Here is a 20883-nt window from a genome sequence, read left to right on the forward strand (position 1 = left end):
CCATTTTGTGACCATATAGAAGATAATGACATGTCATGTGTTTTTGATGTTTGGTGTCAAATGAATATGTTGGACTTTAACGTGCAGCATCAGATGACCATGAATGTTTTACAGTTTAATCTTTGGACTCTGATGAAGGTGAAAAGAGCCTTCGCTTGTGCGATGATGAGCAGATGTCTTGAGAACCGGCGTGTGGACGTACAGAAGGAATGACAGGAAAACAAAACTGTGTAATGTTGTTTCAAGTTACAAGTTAAAACTGTTTCATAACTAGAATGTTTTTGTTTTTCTTCACCCTCCTTGGTCTCCTCCATTCTGGTAAGTTAATAAATTCATTTTTATAGTAAATTTAATAGAATACCAATAATCAATTTGTGAAATGGCAAATACTCAGAATCAATGGCTGTGTATTTCAACTGTTAAGATGATGGAAGAATATCAATGCAATATTTCCTCTCATCCTCCAGATTCATGTGAAAATTGTATTTAATATTATAGGCTAAAGCCTGTAAACAAAATATAACGATAAACAACTAATCCACACGTGGCCCTTTCCATGAATAGGGCTCGAAATATAGACTGAAATTTAAAATAAAATCAGTTTAAAAAAAGATACATGGAAAAGAGGTTAATTAACTTTCTGACAATCATCAAACTAAATCATTTAGAACAGAGGTGTTGATTTCATTTTGGTCCGCGGGCCGCATACAGCTTGATCTGATCTCAAGGGGCCCAGACCAGTAAACCCATAGCAAAATTACACAGAACGAACAACAAGTCCACTTTTTTCTTTGTATTAGTGCAAAGAAGTAGTCAGTTCTAAAAATCTTTATATTAAATGAATTGTCCTTTTACAAAATATATTATGAAATATATTATTATTACAAACTATATTAACAACCAAAACAGCATGTGCAATTTCAACTACACTATTACTAAATTTAACATGTATTTAAGTGCATTATGCTTAAACCGATCACAGCGATTGTACAATGTCACAAAACATTTAGTCACAGTTTTGTGGAACTTGAACCACTCTCCTGCATGTTAACATAAATCAAAGACATCAAAAAAATATAGAAACTATTTTAAAACCCGTTTTCCAATTCTGCAAAGCAAATCTGAGTCAAGTATATTTATATAGCATTGTTCGTTTCTTAGTGGAAAAACATCCACGTTTGGTAGAGCTGATCACGTGCACCAACATCAGGCATCGTGTCCTGAGTAGCAGCCAATTTTACAATCTCATTAAAGTGCTTATGTGTGTGAGCTTTGAGCGCAGCTTTGTTTTAGTATCTTTGTTTTATTCATTATACTGAGAATATTGCTCACAAAGGTAGGCCATTAAAGACCTGAAATCGTTTCTCAAACTCCCTCAGTAACCCTGAAATCTTGTCTTTGTACTGTCTCAACGCTCGCTGCGCACACATCTCTTAGACAGGAGAAATGAGCAGGGTCATCTGCGTCTCCCCTAACGTGAGCTTTAACTTTGTTCAGATTATTCAAGTGCTCCGTAATATCAACCATAAATGCAAGGTCCTGCAGCCATGGTGGGGACTGTAATTCCTTAACAGGCTTAGCCTTTTCCTCCATGAAATGTCCGATTTCCTCACGTAGATCAAGCGCTTCTGCACCACTGCTGACCCATCTTCCTTCGCTGTGGTATGGCAGACCATGGGTCACTGAGAAGGCTGTCAAACTGACGATGATTGCGACCTCTGGCTTGGATGAAAATAACAGTTTGGACAACCACCTCTATGTCATGATGCATTTTACGACTTGCAGCATAATGCCCTCTCCATTTGCGGCTTGTACTTTCTCTCTGAAGTTTGTCACATCTGTAGGCTTACGGCATGGGACCAGTCCGGCCCGACTCTGTCCGGCGCTCCACGACTGAGCGGTGAATGTCCTCAGCTGTTGTGGTGTCGGCCATAGGCACTCCGCTGTGACGGTGGTCAACTCCACCACTGAAAATGGCCAGTTGATGTCAGTACTTTCATCAGTTGCAGCAGAAAATGCCAGAATTGGCTCCACTTTGCGTTTCAGTTGCGGTCCAAATCTGCTGCTCGTTCCGGAATCTTCTCTGCCACAGTATTTCTGGTCAAGCTAATATTGGCAAAAGCTTGTCTCTTCTCAGGACACACAATTTCGGCAGCCTTCAGTATGCAAGTTTTGACGAACTCTCCCTCACAGTACGGCTTTGACGCTAATGCTATTTTGCTAGCAATTAGGTCGCATCACTGGCATCTCGGCTCTGGGTGAAAAACGGATTGCGGTTTCCTCAGACCCACCAACATTTCATTTACCATCTGTCTTCTCTGGTCTCTGTGCAAGCGGTTGTTTTTTGGCCGTGCTGAGTTTCATTCACTTGCTCCAGGCACACGGGTTTCCCATTAACCTCGGTGAACAAATGGGGAGAGGTCAACTTTTCTTGAAAAATTCAACACTCTGTGTCCACTTTTCTCTTTTTTGACAAAGACATCGCTTATAGGAGTGCCAGGGCCAAAGGAAAAGTGGCAAAAACGACAGAACCAAACGCCACTTAGACCCCAATGCTCAGTACTGCCATCTGCTGGTTCCTCCGAGAATAAAAATGAAGTTCAGAATTATTTATTTATTTATTTTTCAGATTTATCCCCCCTGGTTCCGGCCTGGGCCGTTAGTTTGATACCCCTGATGCTTAAATACTTTTTAAAAACCCATTTAACTTTTACCAATAAACTTTAAATAATAATTTAACAAAATAGAGCAGGCATTTTAAGCAAGAACTAATGCTGGTAGTTGTAAAAAGTAGTGGGAAAGCAAAGTGTACCGTGTTTGTCTTTTACTGCTGTGTTGTATTTCTCAGGGTCATTTACAATACAGTATATGGATAAAATCATGACACTTTTCTACAGTTGATTTGAACCATGTGATTATGACACTACATATCGACCATTTCAGTCAAACATTAGCAGTGCATATGACACTCAGGTATGAGATTTACATTGTAGTCATGGGACTTTTTACGATAGAAAGTTTGATCATTATTTTTTGCAAGCAGAAATTTTCCCTCTGTTAGATATTATAAAACACTATTTGACTTACAGGAACTGGATGCGTTGGATGTGCTACCCGAGTTCAATCTGTACGGAACACATATATTCTCTTATTTGTTCTCTCTTTCATTTATGTCAAGTCGAGTCACCTTTGTTTATAAAGCCAGAGTGTTTCAAAGCAGCTTTTTTATTATTATTTCCTTTATTTTAACCAGGAGAGTCACATTGAGACATTACTATCTGTTTTTCCAGAGAGATCTGGTCAAGACGGCAGCACAAAAAGTTTCGGTAACACTTTAGAATACGGTTCCTTCGTTAATGAATAACTACACAAGAACTAATGAGTAACACAATATTAACAATCTAGTAACTATTATTAACAAGAAACTCTGATTAACGAACTAGCAACTAATAGCGCACAGATGAAAGTGGTAGTTCACTATTAACTAATCAATAACTACTATTTTTTTAATACTTCCCAGAGAACTACTGAACAAGTTTATTAACAATCTAGTAACTACTATTAACTAACAGAAACTCTTATTAACGAATTAGTAAGTAATAGCTCACAGATGAAAGTGTTACTAGTATACTTCTGTGGGAATTACTAATTATTTGGATTCGTATTATAAAGTGAAGATCATTGGAACTAACTAGTAATGACTCAAGTGTTACTACATGATCTAGTCGTGATTTGTGCAACCGTTTGAGATTTTTGGTGAACTTTAGTAACTTTTAGAAAATGTATTTAGTAACACTTGTGTCATTACTAGTTAGTTCCAATGATCTTCACTTTATAATACGAATCCAAATAATTAGTAATTCCCACAGAAGTATCTAGTAACACTTTCATCTGTGAGCTATTACTTACTAATTCGTTAATAAGAGTTTCTGTTAGTTAATAGTAGTTACTAGATTATTAATAAACTTGTTCAGTAGTTCTCTGGGAAGTATTAAATAAATAGTAGTTATTGATTAGTTAATAGTGAACTACCACTTTCGTCTGTGCACTGTTACTTAGTTCGTTAATCAGAGTTTCTTGTTAGTTAATAATAGTTACTAGATTATTAATAAACTTTTTCAGTAGTTCTCTGGGAAGGGTTAAATAAATAGTAGATATTGATTAGTTAATAGTGAACTACCACTTTCGTCTGTGCACTGTTACTTAGTTCGTTAATCAGAGTTTCTTGTTAGTTAATAATAGTTACTAGATTATTAATAAACTTTTTCAGTAGTTCTCTGGGAAGGGTTAAATAAATAGTAGATATTGATTAGTTAATAGTGAACTACCACTTTCGTCTGTGCTCTATTACTTACTAGTTTGTTAATCAGAGTTTCTTGTTGGTTAATAATAGTTACTAGATTGTTAATATTGTGTTACTCATTAGTTCTTGTGTAGTTATTCATTAACGAAGGAACCGTATTCTAAAGTGTTACCAAAGTTTCATATACGAGAATCACAAAAGATAACAGAGATAACAGGAAAATAATACTACTAAGTTTGTTTATAGGAAATACGTCACAGTCCAGCTGAAGTAAGTTCAGTGGTGGTTTATTTTTTGTTGTAAAAAAGTTACTAATTTAGTTCATTTATATATAGTGGCTCAGGAGAAAACTGTGATGTCATCGTTCAGCTCATTTCAGTTGTCACATAATGCTGTCAGTGCAGGAGATCAATAATATTGTTGATTATTAAATTAAATGTCAAGTATATTTATATAGCGCTTTTCACAATATAGATTGCATCAAAGCAGCTTCACAGTATCAATCAAAACATAATAAAAATGTTTGTTTCTTAGTGGAAAAACATCCACGTTTGGTAGAGCTGATCAATGGTATTAATGATTGGTTAATTCATTTGAATATCCCCAACTGAGCAAGCCAAAGGCAACAGTGGCAAGGAACCGAAAAACTCGGCAAATAATGACAGAATGGAGGAAAACCTTGCTAGAAACCAGACTCGGTCGTTCAGTTCTCCTCTGGCGTCCTCATGTCGTTTCTGATTTAATGAGAAACACTCTGTTTTCTAAAAGGCTTCAGTCAGTGTGAGGACGGCTGGCGGCCGTATGAGGAGAGATGTTACTTCTTCTCCTCCGACATGAAGCCGTGGCACGAAGCGCTGGAGGACTGTGTGAGCAAGGGCAGTAATCTGATGAGCATCCAGGACATCCATGAGCGGGTGAGACACACACACACACACAGTAAGATGAGGACGGGATGACACTGACATGCGTTCCAGAGCTCACACTTCTGTTGTGTTCAGACGTGGGTCCGGACGCAGATCGGGTCCTCCATCTTCTGGATCGGACTGAATGATGTGGCGTCAGAGGGAAACTGGGAATGGAGCGACGGGAGGGTTTTCTATCCCTACCTGTCGTAAGTCAGACATTCACATTTTGTGAACACTGCACTGTGAACAGTTCATGCTTATTGCAGTAACGCATTGTTTCTATTTTGAGAAATGGATGCAAAAGTTCCCCACACTTCTATACCCCACACAAATATCGTCTTTTCACTTTTACAGAGTAATAATATATCTAAAGCATATTATAGACATTTCTGTGATTGAACAATCCACACCAGCATGACAGAAAAGCCCTTGTGTGAACTGCAGGTATTGGAAGGAGGGTCAGCCGGATAACTGGGCAGATAATGAGGATTGTGGGCAGGTTCAGGGCGCCAGCGAAGGCCGATGGAACGATGAAACCTGCTCCGCTAGACGGCAGTACATCTGTAAACGGCCAAACCGTACGTGCAATGCATTTACCAGCTGCATAGATCACCCACATGTATACCCAGGAGAATGTATTGAGTTTAAAAGCGTGTCTGTCTCCAGCTAACCCGGCTCCGCTCTGTGACGCGGAGAGCGGATGGCAGCTCTTCGGCTCGAACTGCTACAAGCGAAGAGCCGGCCTCCGGAAGAGCTGGACGGCGGCTCGCAGTGACTGTGTCCGAGAAGGCGGAGACCTGGTGTCGGTCACTTCTTCTGAAGAGGAACAGTACATCACTAGCCGTCTGGACCCGTCCGCCTTTGACCTCTGGATTGGGTTTTCCACAATGGTGAGAATCATCAGTGTCCGTGTTAGATCTTCTGTGAACAAGCTGAGCTAATTCACCACATGCACCTCGAGGCCTTCCATAAACAACAAAGACAATAAAGAGCCTGACCAATTATTTTTTATGTCTTAAAAATAGACTACACAAGAGCCATGCAGTTGGTCACATGCTACATAATCATAGTGACGCTATCGCCTCCTCCTTTTCACAGAAATGCACAACTTTATCCTGTCAAATTCAACCAAATGCCACGACTTTTACCTGGTCTGATGCGAGTACTTCCACGTACCTAAACTGGCCGGAGGGACAACCTGATCTCACGTAAGACAACTTTAAAACTAGTTACAGGACTTGGTTGGTTTTATCAATATGTTTTTCACTATTTGGAGAGTCTATAAAGCATTTAAATGTTCATGTCAACAACTGAAACTGTTGGATCTAGTGACAAAGCGAATGGCGTGTGCACTGCTATGATAAAAGAATCAGGAGAGGATTATGGGAAATGGAGAACACACGCCTGCCGTTATGAGCGACCTTACATGTGCAAGAGAGCTTTGAATAGTAAGATTATTCCCTCTGTTGTGCACTGAGATCAAGTTTCTCGCACGATTCTGTTATTATCATAAATGCGCCTTTGACTCTTTTGGGTTGAGTGAAACATGCTCTTTTGTTTCTGTCACTCCAGCCATTTGTCCTCCTGGATGGTTGAGCTTCTCGGGAAACTGTTACTGGTTGGTCAGTAACCATAATCTCTTGACCAGCTGGTATCTGGCTCAGACCAAGTGCTTTGACATGGGTGCAAACCTAGTGACCATCAAAAAGTGAGAGTACTAGCTGAAGTTTAAGGGAGATTTGCTTGGATTGTAATGGGTCACATTCATTGCTCATTTTCAGTGTATGTTTTCATCTCCAGTGAAGCGGAGCAGTTCTTCATTAATGCACAGTTGCCTGATTTTCACCAGGTAGATTTACCTGATCTCTGGATTGGGATTTCAGGTGAGTGATGCATGCAACACAAAATTTTACCCTAACCATTATCCAAACGAAGCTCTTCAAATGCTCCCACTGGAGAAAGAAACGTTCAGTTAGGCGACAGAATGAGTATTTTAGTCAAAATGTTGTCCTCGAAAGACAAGATGGTCTCTAATCAGAAGAACTATGATGTGTATCAGTTATCCGTGTGGGAACAATCTTTCTGATTTACTATCACTATCAGATAAGGACCAAGATGGGACATTTAGGTGGGTGGACAAAACTGCAGTTGAGTTTTCCAACTGGAGCCCAAATTTCCCTCAGAATACAGCAAACCAGTGGGACTGTGGCCAGATTTACACCGGTAAGGTTCACGGTTGTCAGGAATCCACTCAATGTCACAATGTTAGCTTCAAAAGATTTTCTTGAAAGTCTGAGCTGAATCAGTTTTTCTTTCCTGTAACAGGAAATTATGCTGGAAAGTGGGAAAGTACCAACTGCTTTAAAAATCTTGGATACATTTGCAAGATGCCAGGAGGACAGAATGTGAAGCCAACTTCAGCTCCAGGTGAAAGTCCCACACACTCGTTTAATCTTCATAAACAGCTGTTGGTGTGTATGTTCAGGCAGACCAAAGCATTCGCATGACGTCATCCAGACGATCGGCAGTGACGTGATGAACTCACGACTGGTGTTTGGCTTAGGGTCAGCAGAGTTTAGTTCCAAGGCGCTCCCACACAGATAAGCCTGAAAGACTTGATTAGCTGGGTCTGGTGCATTTGATTAGGGTTGGAGCGGCGCCACGTATGTCGATCTGTGTATGACATTAAAGTACGGCAAGAGATGTCACACACCGATCGAAGTCCAACACTGCCAAACTCTGCAGGGCTGTGGCTTTCAGGAACTGTGTTTTGCAGCTCTGGTTTAGTTTTTTTGTTTTACATTGGTTTGAACAGAAAAATCAAAAGTGAAAGCACTTGAATTAGTGTCAGTGTTGTGTTTATACATGTGAAGTTGGAGGTTCATTGAATGTTTTTCTGCAGACTCACACTGTGATGAAGGCTATCTGCTCTTCGGCGAACACTGCTATCACTTTGAGACCGAAACGGTCAAGACTTGGCAGAATGCAGAAAGTTACTGTGTGGCTCAAAACGCACATCTGGTCAGCATCCACAACCAGGAGACCGTCAGTTTTCTGACAGGTGCGATGGCACACAAAATAATTATATGTGAAAAAGAATATATATGTGAAAACATAATGTTTGCAACAAAGTAGCCTATTTGAGATAGTTGTTTCATTAGGTTCTTGTTATCTAGTACCAAAATTTGGTCAAATTTATATCGAAATACAGAGAATTGACAAATGTTCAAGCATCACCGTATATGAAGTCTTGTTTCTCGGATCTCACAGCACACATGAGCAGGTCTTCCTGGGTGGGTCTCAATGACATCGACAGAGAGGGAACGTATGTGTGGACCGACGGAACTCAAGCGGTGAGTTATCAGACCTCAAACTTCATCAAATTACAGTAACCAGTACTGCCTACCTGAGAAAGGCAAAGCACCGTTTTGAGTTCAATCCTGTCCTTGAGGAACGAGCAGTGGTTCTGGGTGCAGTCATTTCAAGCTGTATTTTGGGCATGTGTGAACCGCAGTTCATGTGCTCTCGGCAGGACTTCCTTCCCTGGGAGACGAACCAGCCCGATAACTGGCAGGGGAATGAAGACTGCGTTCACATTCGAGGAACTGAGCACAAGGATACGGGGAAAATCAACGACCTGCCCTGCACAGCCACTTACCCGTTCATCTGCCAGAAAGGTGGGAGCGTTTGATCAGGTCTTTTATGTCACGGGTCTATGAAGGAGGAACCAAATGCAGAACGAGCGTTAACAGGTTTTATTGAAAGACAGTTGACAAGACGAGAGATGGTGGGTGAGGAGGTGAATAGTCCAAACATTTGGCAGGGATGAGGCACAAAGACAGGCAGGCTGAGAGAGCGACCGCTGAATCCAACCCAGGATGATAGTAGGGAGGAGAGTAGACACAGAATCCCAGCAAGAGACTGTCTTGCCGCTCGGCTGATGGGGTTAGCCGGCCAGGGAAGCTCCACTTGGAGGGCAAACTAGGGAAGACGAAAGACACAGCAAGCACAAGACACGACGAGACTAAACTCGGTGAGATATGAGTTAGCTTTGACTAGAAACTACACTAGATTATCAAACAACCAATGTAGCGCACACACAGTCAATGGCACATAGAAAGTATACAACGAACTGGCGAAACATGAGGGTAAGAGAACACGTATATATGGAGCTGAGAGCTAGAGGAACAGGTGAACACACTGAGTGCGTGGTACTGGGAAAACACGGAGGCAGGAACAGAGGAGCACATGGCCAACACAAACAAAGACAGAGCCATAAGTTCAAGCACAACACAAACATAGAAACATGAAACAAAGACAACACGGACAAGGCTGACGAACCCTGACATTTTAATTAATTGGTTAATTTGATTGTTTACACACATTTTTCAATGCATTGTTTTAGTGAAATATTGATGTATCTTGATTTGTTTTTTGCAGCCAAAGGTCAAGGTCCACCCGCACCCCCAACAGCCGGTCCAGGTACAGATGATATAATAAATGTATACAAATCCTGAAAATCGTTATTAAACCCTTAGTGTATGCACAGCGGCCCATTAATCTTCAAGATTTTAGGATCCAGAAAAATGTTAATCTAATATTACTAGGAAAAATCATGTGTACAACACAGTATGATGTTCTTTTTCTATTTAATGCCGAACATGCTCTTTGGATCACGCCGGAGAAGCGTTTTCGCGCTTGTTTCCAGTTTTACTTCCAGAACATTTCTGTCTCTCCACATCTGACTGTAAATGTCCATTTGTTCCGCTCTTGAATTTGTTTCATTTGCTGCCTCTGTCAGGCTGGAATGCCAAGTGTGGCTCCTGGGTCGCTGACCCGTTTAATGATTACTGCTACCTGTTCACGACTCTGTCCATGAGAAAGTGGGCTGATGCTCGGACAGACTGTATGAATCAGGGTGGAGATCTGATCAGCATCACTGAGCCGTTTGAACAGGGCTTCGTCCAAGGTAAGTGTGCTGACACGTTTACAATCTGGAGTAATCGAATGGACTTTTCCCAATCCGTTTCACTCACTTCTGACATTCACGCAACCCAGCTCAGATCCAGGCGGTTCCCACGGGAGTCTCTCTGTGGATGGGAGCGCATGACTCCATCACCGAGGGCGGCTGGACGTGGACAGACGGTTCTCCCTTCCGCTATATAAACTGGGCTGCAGGTGATGCTGACAAAAGCTTTACAGTGAGATTATGAAGCACCATTTAAGCCTTTTGTTTCGTTGATCCAGAATGGAGAAAATAATCTGCACTTTTAATTTACTGTTTAAGGAAACCCTGATGATTATTACAATGAAGACTGCCTGTCCATTTTGATCAACTCTGGAGCGTGGAATGACGATAACTGTGAGAATAAGAGAGGATATATCTGCAAGCGTCGTGGTATGTTCTGCTGCCCTGTTCATGCCCAAAGAAATGAAATGTGGTGAAGTATTGATGATGGTTAGAAAATATGTCTTTTCTCCTTTCAGGGAATACACCCGAGCCTCCTCCGCCACATGACGGTATGTTTGGCTTCTGTTTTTTCTGATACTCGCATCTCTAGAGATTCTGAGTTTTTGCTTGTCTTACTCCAGGTTTCTACACCACATACACCTGTCAGGACTCCAGCTTGGTCCTTCACTGCTCCCAGAACAGCGTCATCAACATCCAGTCGGCTTTTTACGGTCGCCGCAGTGACAAGATCTGCCCGTATGGAGACGGAAGCTCTGGTAAAGCACAGTACTAAGAGCGTAAATGAGTAGATTTGAGTATTTCTACAGTATTTCTGACGTGTGATGAACTCTCAGGTGTGTGCATTGTTGAGGGCACGCTGGCTCTGGCCCGGAAGACCTGCGATAACAGAGAGTTCTGTTTCCTCTTCGCACACGCTGAGACTGACCCCTGCCCCACCGTCTCCAAATACCTGGAGGTGGTTTACAGCTGCGAGCAGAACGGTGAGAGAAAACCTGTGGATGAACGAAATGACAAGACATTTTCTGTTTTCTACCTGAGATCCCAATTAAAAAGTGGTTTAGGTGAAGAGTGAGAAATAGAACTTGCAATAGTAAATGTTCTTGATGTGTGCTTCCAGTGTGTTTGAGAGGGTTAGGTGTGGAGGATGGAAACATCTCGAATTCAATGCTCTCAGCATCATCATCTCTCAGTGGAAAAGGACCAGATAAGGGTCGTCTGAAAGGGCCCTCCTGCTGGATGCCCTCTGTTTCGGGTCTGTATCCGTAACATTTGAATCAGCCATGATGAGGCTTTAGGTATCTCACGAGGAAACCAGAAGTCCTTTGCCTCTTCTGTCTGATGTTCAAGCTCACCCTGTGTGTTTCAGCCAACTCCTGGATTCAGGTGGATTTGGGTCAGCTGAAGAAGATCACCGGGGTCGTCATTCAGGGCTGCCCATCAACAGATCACTGGGTCACTAAGTTTAAGATCCAGACCAGCTCAGACGGCCTGAACTGGAATGACTACAGCAATGACGGAGGGGTAAACACACACACGCATGCGCACACACACGTACACTAACACACACACAGACACGCAAATCACCTTTATTTATATAGTGCTTTTTGCAATACAGATTGTATCAAAGCAGCTTCACAGTGCTAACAGTTGTTCCGAGGAGCATCTATGCATCTACAGTCTAGAGTTTCTGCAATGCTGATGGTGATTCTGTCACAGGAGTATCCGGGTTCTGTGGACAGGACGACCCCAGAGACACGCTTGTTAGGGAAGCCGATCTCCGCTCGGTCCGTTCGGGTTCTGCCGCTGCAGTGGAACGGGCAAGCGGGATTGCGGCTGGACGTTCTGGGCTGCGTTCCGGACTGTGAGTTCAACACAAGATCTTTTAAACTGAAATAGAACTGTATTTAATCCCTCTATGTTCTCAGTGTGTATTAAAACAATGGCTTTCCTCTTTTTTGGGGGTTGTTGCTGTTTCTTTAGATGCTGTTTCTTGCAGTGCAAAACCCAACCTGGACCACTCCATAGACAGAATGACGTAATTATTGAGTCTCTGAATGTCTGAAACACTGGTCTTCCCGGTTCATCCTCCATCTGGTGTCTCCATTATTAAACACACTTAATTCAAATAATCAGCTTGTCAACAGAGCAATAACCCTAACGCTGGACACAGAGAATGCTGTGACCTAACAAATACTCATCTAAATCCTTCAATAGTGCATGTTGAAGAATAAATGTTTTACCTTTACGTTTTACTTTGAATCACATTCAAAAGCGTTTCTCTTTGTGTTCTTGTTCATTTCAGGGTTCACTGCCCTGCTGGTTGCGCCAGCGAGGTGTATTCTGTGTTCGGGACAGATGTGTATCGCGGGGTATGAGTATAATAAATTATAGCCGGACCCTTGATTCTAGTATAAGCATTGACCACATACAGTAAAACAAACGTTTCATTTGAGGATTTTTCTTATGAATCAGGACTCTAATATCTGTGCGGCTGCGATCCACGCCGGAGTGGTTCTGAATGACATTGGAGGAGACTGTACTCTGCTCAAAGCTGACGGTCAGAACTTTTACAGCGGATCCACCAAGAACGGCATCGTATCCAGACAGTAAGTCTCCTCAGCCGTCTCTGAAACACCTGCTGACGAGTCGGGTATAGAGTGAAATATGCTGTGTGTTGTGTTTCAGGTTTGATGGGCTCTACTCTGTGTCTTACCACTTTACCGATGGAGGTGAGACACTGTCTTCTAACTAGCCTAAACATCATTAAATACTGGACAGCCCTGAATGCCGTGCCTCTTTCAGAGCTTCGGTGTTCTGGTCCAGACTGGTACGAGTTTGGAGAGTTCTGCTATAAGCCGTTTGAAGTGAAGAAAACGTGGCATGGCGCGCGGACGGCCTGCAGGGCGCTGGGAGCTGATCTGGCATCGATCAGGTCCATGACCGAGCAGAGCTGGCTGGAGAGCTACCTGTATATGGGTATGTGTGTTTACTGGCTTGTTTGGTTACAAATAAACACCAATTGGGATTGGAATCGCAGCTAGATCCTTTTCAGCCTAACCCTTTTTTGGCTCGTAATCACCATGTATTTCCATGTATTGGGAAGCTTGTTACAAAACACACATGTGCTCACAGAAGACGCATCGGAACACACAGTACATTCCCAAGTAAACGTGTGAGTGCGTGAAGACTTTCCTCTTTGTCCCGTAAAACAGCCACCAGTGACGTGTGGATCGGGCTGAATGATCTGGGCTTCTCAGGTTTGTTCTCGTGGTCAGATCATCACGAGGTCACGTTCACATACTGGGCTCCCGGAGAACCCAACAACCACTTGGGCTTCAGCGAGGACTGTGTGGAGATGTTGCTTCAGGTACTGCACTTCGTTCACTGTCTCGAATTAAACACTGGAGCATGAATGTCAGCATAATGCTTTGTGTCTCAGTCGGGCCGATGGAATGACGTCACCTGCACGGAGTTAAACACCTACATCTGTAAAATGCCCAAAGGTCACTATCCTCCGCCCTCCGTCCAGCCCACCATCTACGGCTGTCCTCAGGTCAGTCCTGCGCGCTCGAGGGGGGGGGGGGGGGCAGCATTGACTCTGAGCCTGTCCAGCTGACTGTGTGTGTCTGTTCTGTAGGGCTGGGATGACTTTGAATATTCGTGCTATTGGTTTGAAGAAGCCGCTAGAAGCCGCGAAGAAGCCAAAGTGTTCTGTGAGAGTCGAAACAGCACTCTGCTGCATATCATGGACCTGTGAGTGTGTGTGTGTGTGTGTGTGTTCGTTTACAGGCATGAACTGCTTCTGTGCCAGCACAGCTGTACTAACTGAGCTGCTGTTGCACTGTGCAGGTATGAACAGGCTCATTTTACAGCTCTGATGGGCCGATACTCCGGTGACTGGTGGATCGGGCTGCGGGCGAGGGGAGGCGAGGCGGGAGTCGACTATTACTGGGACAACAACGCTTTATTAACTTACACCAACTGGGGCCGCAACGAGCCAAGTAAATCAACTAAACTTTTCTGTCCTAGATATTACACCTGGGCATTGTTTAGACTTCAAGACAAATAACATCATCATTCATAAACCAATCAGGCTTTATTGTATCTCCAGATAACCAGGCTGGATCATGCGTCACTATGACGACGGCCCCGCTGGCAGGATTCTGGAATAACAAGCAGTGTGAAGAATCATTTCCGTTTGTGTGTGAAGCTCCCAGGAACGGCATCTCTCCGCCGACACCCGCTCCGACCCTGCCACCGGTGATTGGATGTGAGAGCGGCTGGGGTGGAGAGCCTCACTTCAGAAACTGCTACAGGGTGATTCACTTTTGTCTTTTAATGACTATGATTACATGCACACCGGAAGCGCAAGCTAATTAATCTTAGTTTACTGCAGGACGAGTGTATAATTGCCTTAAATTGGGAAGATATCCAAAGGCCTTCTTTAATTATTGGGATAAAGATACTGGTGAATAATGTTAGGGGGGAAATAGACAAGATATGGACTCCTTGTTTTACAGGTCCTTAATTCATTGGACGCAATGGTCTGGATGGTCAAGATTTAATCTTAAGTGTCTTTGTTGTCATTGTCAATCAAATAACATAAACAACACTCTCCGGTTAAACAGAGAGAGAGAGAGAGAGTGGGTGTGTTTCAGAGAGAACGTCCAGGATGAGCTGTTTTCAAACGTGGTGAATGTTAAAATACCTTCCGTGTTAATTGCCTTCTCATTGATCTGTTTGTGTTTGTGCTTCTCCAGTTGTTCACAGTAGATTTTCCCCAGAAGAAGAGCTGGCAGGCGGCTAGAGACGACTGTCTCGCCCGCGGCGCCGATCTGGTCAGCATCCACAATCCCGCGGAGGAAATTTTCCTCTCCAGCTTCTCGAAGGGACGGACCAAGTGGATCGGACTGAGCGTCAACCTGGTGGAGGGAGGTTTGTTTTCTCACTGCTGATTCACTCAAGTAAATAATACTTTGTTTAGTGCAACTGACCTGTGTCTAAACTTTCTACTCCAAGGTTACCACTGGAGTGATGGGACGCCTGTCAGTCACACAAACTGGGGCCATGGTGAACCTAATAATCACAATGGCCGGGAAAACTGTGTGGAGATGGTGACCACTGAGAACGGGACGTCCTGGTGGAACGACCTGAATTGTGACGCCCACCAGGACTGGATCTGCATGATTGCTAAAGGAAAGAAACCGATTATACCCCCAGTGCCTCCGTCCCCCGTTCCAGGTAACTATAAATCTTTGAGTGCTTCATTTCTCTGACCTGAGTTTGTGTTTGGAAAATATGTTTAGGAAATTGAAAGCTACTTTGCTAAATCTGAGAAAGAACGTTTTAAAAAGGTTTTGTTTTTTAAAAATTTTCTTTCAGCTCCAGAGTGCGGATCGAACCCGGGCTGGAGGAAGAACAATGGCATCTGTTATTACTACAATGACACTGATATTGTGGACTTTCACATGGCTCTTGTGAGATGTTATGAAGAAAAAGCTCAGTTGGTGTCTATCGCTGATGAAGACGAGCAGTCTTACGTGGTTAGCCTGGTATGGCTTCAGTTTTTTCTATTGCTCCAGGCTTTCCAAAGTTTGATTAGTAATGCTTTTGTTTTCTTCTCTGTCAAGCATTAGTGAGGTTTGGATGGTTGTAATGGTTAGGGTTAGTCAGCTTCAGGGTCAGTCAACACATTCTTGAGATGGCATATATGGGCCTGGTAGAAAGCATTTTACAGTTTAATATAACAGCTTGGTATGGCAACCTGAATGTGAAAGACAAAAACAAGCTTTCCAAAATTGTTAATATTGCTGGGAAGGTGATTGGCAAGTCACAAAGGCAGCTTAGGGATGCATTTGATATGGCGGTACAGATATCAGCAGACACCCTACACACACATTTACATTTATTCGTTTAGCTGACACTTTTATCCAAAGCGACTCACAATTGCTATATATGTCAGAGGTTGCATGCCTCTGGAGCAACTAGGGGTTAAGTGTCTTGCTCAGGGACACATTGGTGTCTAAGTCACAGTGGATTCGAACCCGGGTCTCACACCAAAGGCATGTGTCCTATCCACTGCACCATCACCACACACTCAACTCAGAGTTAGAGTTGCTCCCATCTGGCCGTAGATTCAGGGTCCCAAGGCTGAGCCAGAACAGTTATAAGAGATAGTTTATTCCCCATGCCATACAGGAACTTAATTTAAATTGAAAACATTTTTATTTTTTTATTGTAGTTCGAAACCTACTTAATTTCAATCGGCTGTGCCGTTTTCCATTATGTGTTGTTGTACGTTGATTGTGGTAGTGTCATACTCTTAACTTTGTGTATTTTAATGTAATTTTAACTGTGGTGTCACTGATGCATATCTGTTCGGAGAAGTCAGAGACAAATTTCCACTAAGGTGGACAATAAAGTGTAAAGTCTAACCCTAACCCTAAAGTCTATCTGGCTTGATCTTGTTGGTTTCAGGTTGGCACCGGTCAGGCGGCCGCTGCCTGGATTGGCATGAGAATGTTGGGGGTTGCGGGTGGAGAGTATCTGTAAGCCTTAAACATTTGAGTGTTATTAGTGCTTGTCTTTAACACATTCTCCGGCATGACGGTCAACTGTTTCTCTGTGCAGGTGGATTGATCTGTCTCCGGTGACGTATGTGCACTGGGGTCCCGGAGAGCCCAACGACGCCAACGGAGAAGAACAGTGTGTCCAGATGAACAGACATCCAGGTGCAGTTCATGCACAATTATTATTTCATGCCAGACCCTTCATTTAATGTACATGCTATGGTACTCAATTTTGACATGGCTTATGTATTTCGAACTTTACTCAGATCTAAGACTTAAATTATTATTAGTGATGTTTTTAATTCTTATTCTGAAAAAAAAACCCCCCAAACATCATCTCCTTTTCTTGGTTTATCATAACGCTGCCTTTTAATATGTTTCTTTTAATGGATGCTTCTGTACAAAATGACCAATATCAATAGATAAGTATTAACACACGAGAAGTCAGTACAAAAAATACACAATCCAAAAGGAGTGTGTGTAAGTGTGATGCTTAAAAACATGACATGTTTAAAAAAATGACAGATGTGGATCATACAGACTTCACATTCTTGTGTTGCTTTTATCAAGTGTGATGGGATTTTTGAGATCAAAGTGGTTTGAATGTGATTTTTTTTTTTCACAATAGGTTCATGGAATGATGCGAACTGTGGACGTGCCAGCGCTGGTTATGTGTGTAAAAAATATCCAGGAAATGACCACACGCCTCCACCTCCAACGGCATCATGGGAAGGAAACTGTCCCGAGGGTACATCTGATATAAAGCACCATGCATGAATCGAGGACAGGCTAATCTGCTGATGGTTCAGTGATTTTTAAAAGACGTTGTGGTTTTTATTCTACAAGGATGGATGAAATTCCGCAACAAATGCTACATATTCAAAGGAAACCACCAACATCAGTCTGAGATCAAGGCCAACTGGAGTTCTGCGCGGGACTGGTGCCGACAGCAGGGAGGAGATCTCGCCGTCATAGACGATCAGAACGAAAATGGTACTTCATGAGATATCATAATAATCCACAGTATTTGTTAACATTGTTTCAATTGTAAAAAGAGCTTTAAATACATTGCTTGGAAGGTTTAACACTAAATTGAAGTTTCTCTTTTTATAATGATGGCGAACCCTCCAGGAAACGCAAGTCTAGTTCATGTTCAACTTTCTCTCCAGATTTTGTGGCCAGTTATCTCAGGGATCTGGTGTTGCCAGTTTGGATTGGTTTATCCGATAGGCTGCATGAAGGGAAATTTGCCTGGAGTGATGGAGTCAGTCCGGTCTTGTACACAAACTGGGCCGATAAGGAGCCAAACAACGTTGACGGACAGGTGAGAAGATCCACATGGGAACCAAATTCAGTATTTGACAACTGGATTCTGACAACTGAGTTGGAATTTGAATCAAATTTGCCACATCCCACAATATGTTGAATTTAAATTTAAATATTTCATGTTAGCTGAAGTGAAGATGATGCTGAACTCTGGTGTCTTTCTCTCAGGAACACTGCACTTCGATCACCCATAATCACCTGGTCACGGGCCGCTGGAACGATGAGCAATGTGATCACAAGCGAGGATGGGTGTGCTCTAGGAAGAAATGTACTTATATCTTCATTTTCAAATGTACTGTGTGAGAACTAATGGTGCTAGTCATGTGTCCCAGGCTCCAGGAACAGGGCTGGGAAACAGGGCAAGAGTTTAAGGAGTTAGCGATCTGAATTGTTTCACGCATCAGTAGATCTCGTCTAACCTTTCACGCTTGTATCTCCCGCCGTCTTTCGCAGCAAGCAGCATTCCCGTCCCGCCGCCCACAAGCTCGCCGTGTGCCTCCGGATACATCGCCTGGTACAGCAACTGCTATAAGCTGATTTCAGAGCCCAAGACCTGGGAAGAAGCTCAGCAAGCCTGCGTGAAGGAGGGTGGAAACTTGGCCAGTGTGGACATGAGCTACGACCAGGCCTTCATATCTGGAGCCGTGCAGCAGGGCAAGACGGACGCCTGGATCGGACTTCGCCGCCTGGTACAGTAGATGATGATAACTACATACAATAACTACATTACACAACAGACAATGAGCAGACCTCAAGCTGTTGCTCTTCTCCTTCAGCCTGACAGCGATTCGTACAGATGGTCTGATGGTTGGCCCGTCTTCTTTACTCACTGGGGTCCAGGAGAACCAACCAATCACAAGGGAGAAGGGTGTGTCAGCATGCACGCGCCCTCACACTTCATCCAGGGCACTTGGAATGACACGGCCTGCAATGATGCCAAGCCTTACATCTGCAAAATCACTAAAGGTAAAGCTGAGAAAAGCTGCTGACAGACGAGCGCCAAGACTTGAATATCAATTACAAACGTCTGTCTGGATTCTCTCTGCAGAAAAGCCTCCGGCGACGCCGGCTCCGGGCGATGGGAAGTGTTTGCCAGGCTGGTGGACGTACGGACGTCACTGCTATTTCGCATATAACGGAAAAGTGGGTTTCTCGTGGCCAGAGGCGAGACACTTCTGCCAGGAGGTGAATGGGGGCGAGTTAGCCTCAATTCACAGTCGAGCTGAGGTGGAATTCATCAGGAATATCAATTACACCAAGTACCACTATCTGTGGATCGGCCTGACCAGAGATCGCTCATGTACGCAACAGAGCTGTTTATCTGTCTTTCATTGTCGTGCATTAGCTGTGTATAAGATACGCTGATCATGTGCTGATGATTGTGATTGTAGTTGGATGGGGCTGGACGGATCTGACATCTCTAGGCTTCACCAACTGGGCTCCTGGAGAACCCAATGAAGCCGTTCACGATGGCGACTTTGGCAAAGAGAACTGCGTTGAGATGTATCACGACGGCACATGGAACGACAACAACTGTGTGCAGAAGAGAGGCTTCGTGTGCCGGCACCGGCAGTGTACGTCACATCATTCACACGCCGTTCGCTCTGTCACACTTGACAAACACGTTTACGGCTTTGACTCGGAATCATCATTCAAGCCGACACCAGTTCATCAAAATTCTGATGTTAGACATCTCTATATCTAAAACCTTAAGATATACTTATCTCATATGATCTGACAAACACAGTTCAGAGAAGCGAGACAGAAAACCCGATCCGGTCCGCCTGATCCCATGCTGTCTAACGGCACTTTCTCTTGTTTTCAGACTATGTGACGGATGATAATGGAATCGTCATCCCAACCGACGCATCAGCCAGTGAGTTCATATTCAGATTGGTTTTGAAATAAACGTTGTTGTTGTTACTGAATCTGTTGTTTGTGGCACAGCGGACAGCGGTCTGATCGCCGGGGCTGTTATTGGGGCTATTGTGTGTGCGGCGCTGATACTGGCCGTCATGTACTACGTCTTCAGTGTGAAGGGTGTAAGACCAGGACATATCAGCGTCTTCAAACAAGACACCAAGAATATCGATGTGGTAAGTTTCATTAATTTTGACTTGACCAAACCATGTTCTGCCAGTTTACCCTGAATAAGAGATTCAGTGCTCAGCATTTTTTTACAATCTGTTAACAGCCTGCATTCACTAACCCGAACTTCGCTGGAGAATCTGAATCATGAGCTGCGAGAGTCATCTGCTCCTGTACAGAAACTAAAGCACTGGAACATGTTCAATCAACACCGAAACTCAATCACACTTGCATCTCATCATTTCCTGTAGATTAAAAGTTGTTTTTTGTGTATGTGTGCTTGTATTCTTCATTTTAAATTTGTTATGGTCATGTTTATTGTCTGTACAGTTGTTTCTTGAAATAAATTTGAATTCTATACTTGCTTTATATTTATGAAGTTACAAAACAGCATAGGATATTCTTCATGATGTATCTGATTACATTTGATTACTTTTCGAAATTATGTATGTTCTAAACGTATGTTTTCAAATAAACAGGCAGGGTTCACCTCTAAAAAAACAGAGATTTAGTTATATAATTTGCTGATTTTCTATCAGAGTTAGTGCTGGCAGCAGATAAAGTTTGTTGGTGATTTTAATATACACGTAGATAATGAAAAGACGCATTGGGATTTGCATTTAGAGACATACTGAACTCTAGTGGAGTTAGACAACACGTGGGCCCACTCAATGCCAAAGCTAAAGTGTCACTAATCCCTCCCTGTGAAGGCCTCTTGCA

At 43.1% G+C, this 20883-nt stretch overlaps 1 protein-coding gene across 1 annotated transcript; it reads left to right on the forward strand.

Moving 5' to 3' along the window:
- Nucleotides 1-167: 167 nt before the first annotated feature.
- On the forward strand, nt 168-20523 carry LOC120482941 (C-type mannose receptor 2). The gene is made up of 50 exons (XM_039677701.2): nt 168-318; nt 5072-5217; nt 5302-5414; nt 5653-5786; nt 5875-6098; nt 6307-6416; nt 6538-6656; nt 6781-6916; nt 7009-7091; nt 7312-7431; nt 7534-7635; nt 8111-8269; nt 8479-8561; nt 8741-8885; nt 9649-9690; nt 10010-10177; nt 10267-10386; nt 10496-10606; nt 10696-10728; nt 10801-10935; nt 11014-11160; nt 11298-11432; nt 11547-11701; nt 11897-12041; nt 12161-12215; nt 12483-12549; nt 12653-12786; nt 12866-12909; nt 12983-13156; nt 13393-13547; nt 13620-13733; nt 13818-13933; nt 14030-14181; nt 14292-14497; nt 14941-15115; nt 15200-15421; nt 15563-15732; nt 16658-16728; nt 16811-16911; nt 17378-17497; nt 17596-17742; nt 17919-18073; nt 18244-18343; nt 18529-18764; nt 18852-19041; nt 19124-19375; nt 19467-19649; nt 19901-19951; nt 20023-20171; nt 20270-20523. The coding sequence occupies exons 1-50, from the start codon at nt 276-278 to the stop codon at nt 20312-20314; spliced, it is 6492 nt and encodes a 2163-aa protein (XP_039533635.2). The 5' UTR covers nt 168-275; the 3' UTR covers nt 20315-20523.
- The last annotated feature ends 360 nt before the right edge of the window (nt 20524-20883 follow it).

Source organism: Pimephales promelas, chromosome 19 (genome assembly GCF_988280905.1).
Source record: "Pimephales promelas chromosome 19, fPimPro1.hap1.1, whole genome shotgun sequence".
NCBI classification, from domain to species: Eukaryota; Metazoa; Chordata; class Actinopteri; order Cypriniformes; family Leuciscidae; genus Pimephales; species Pimephales promelas.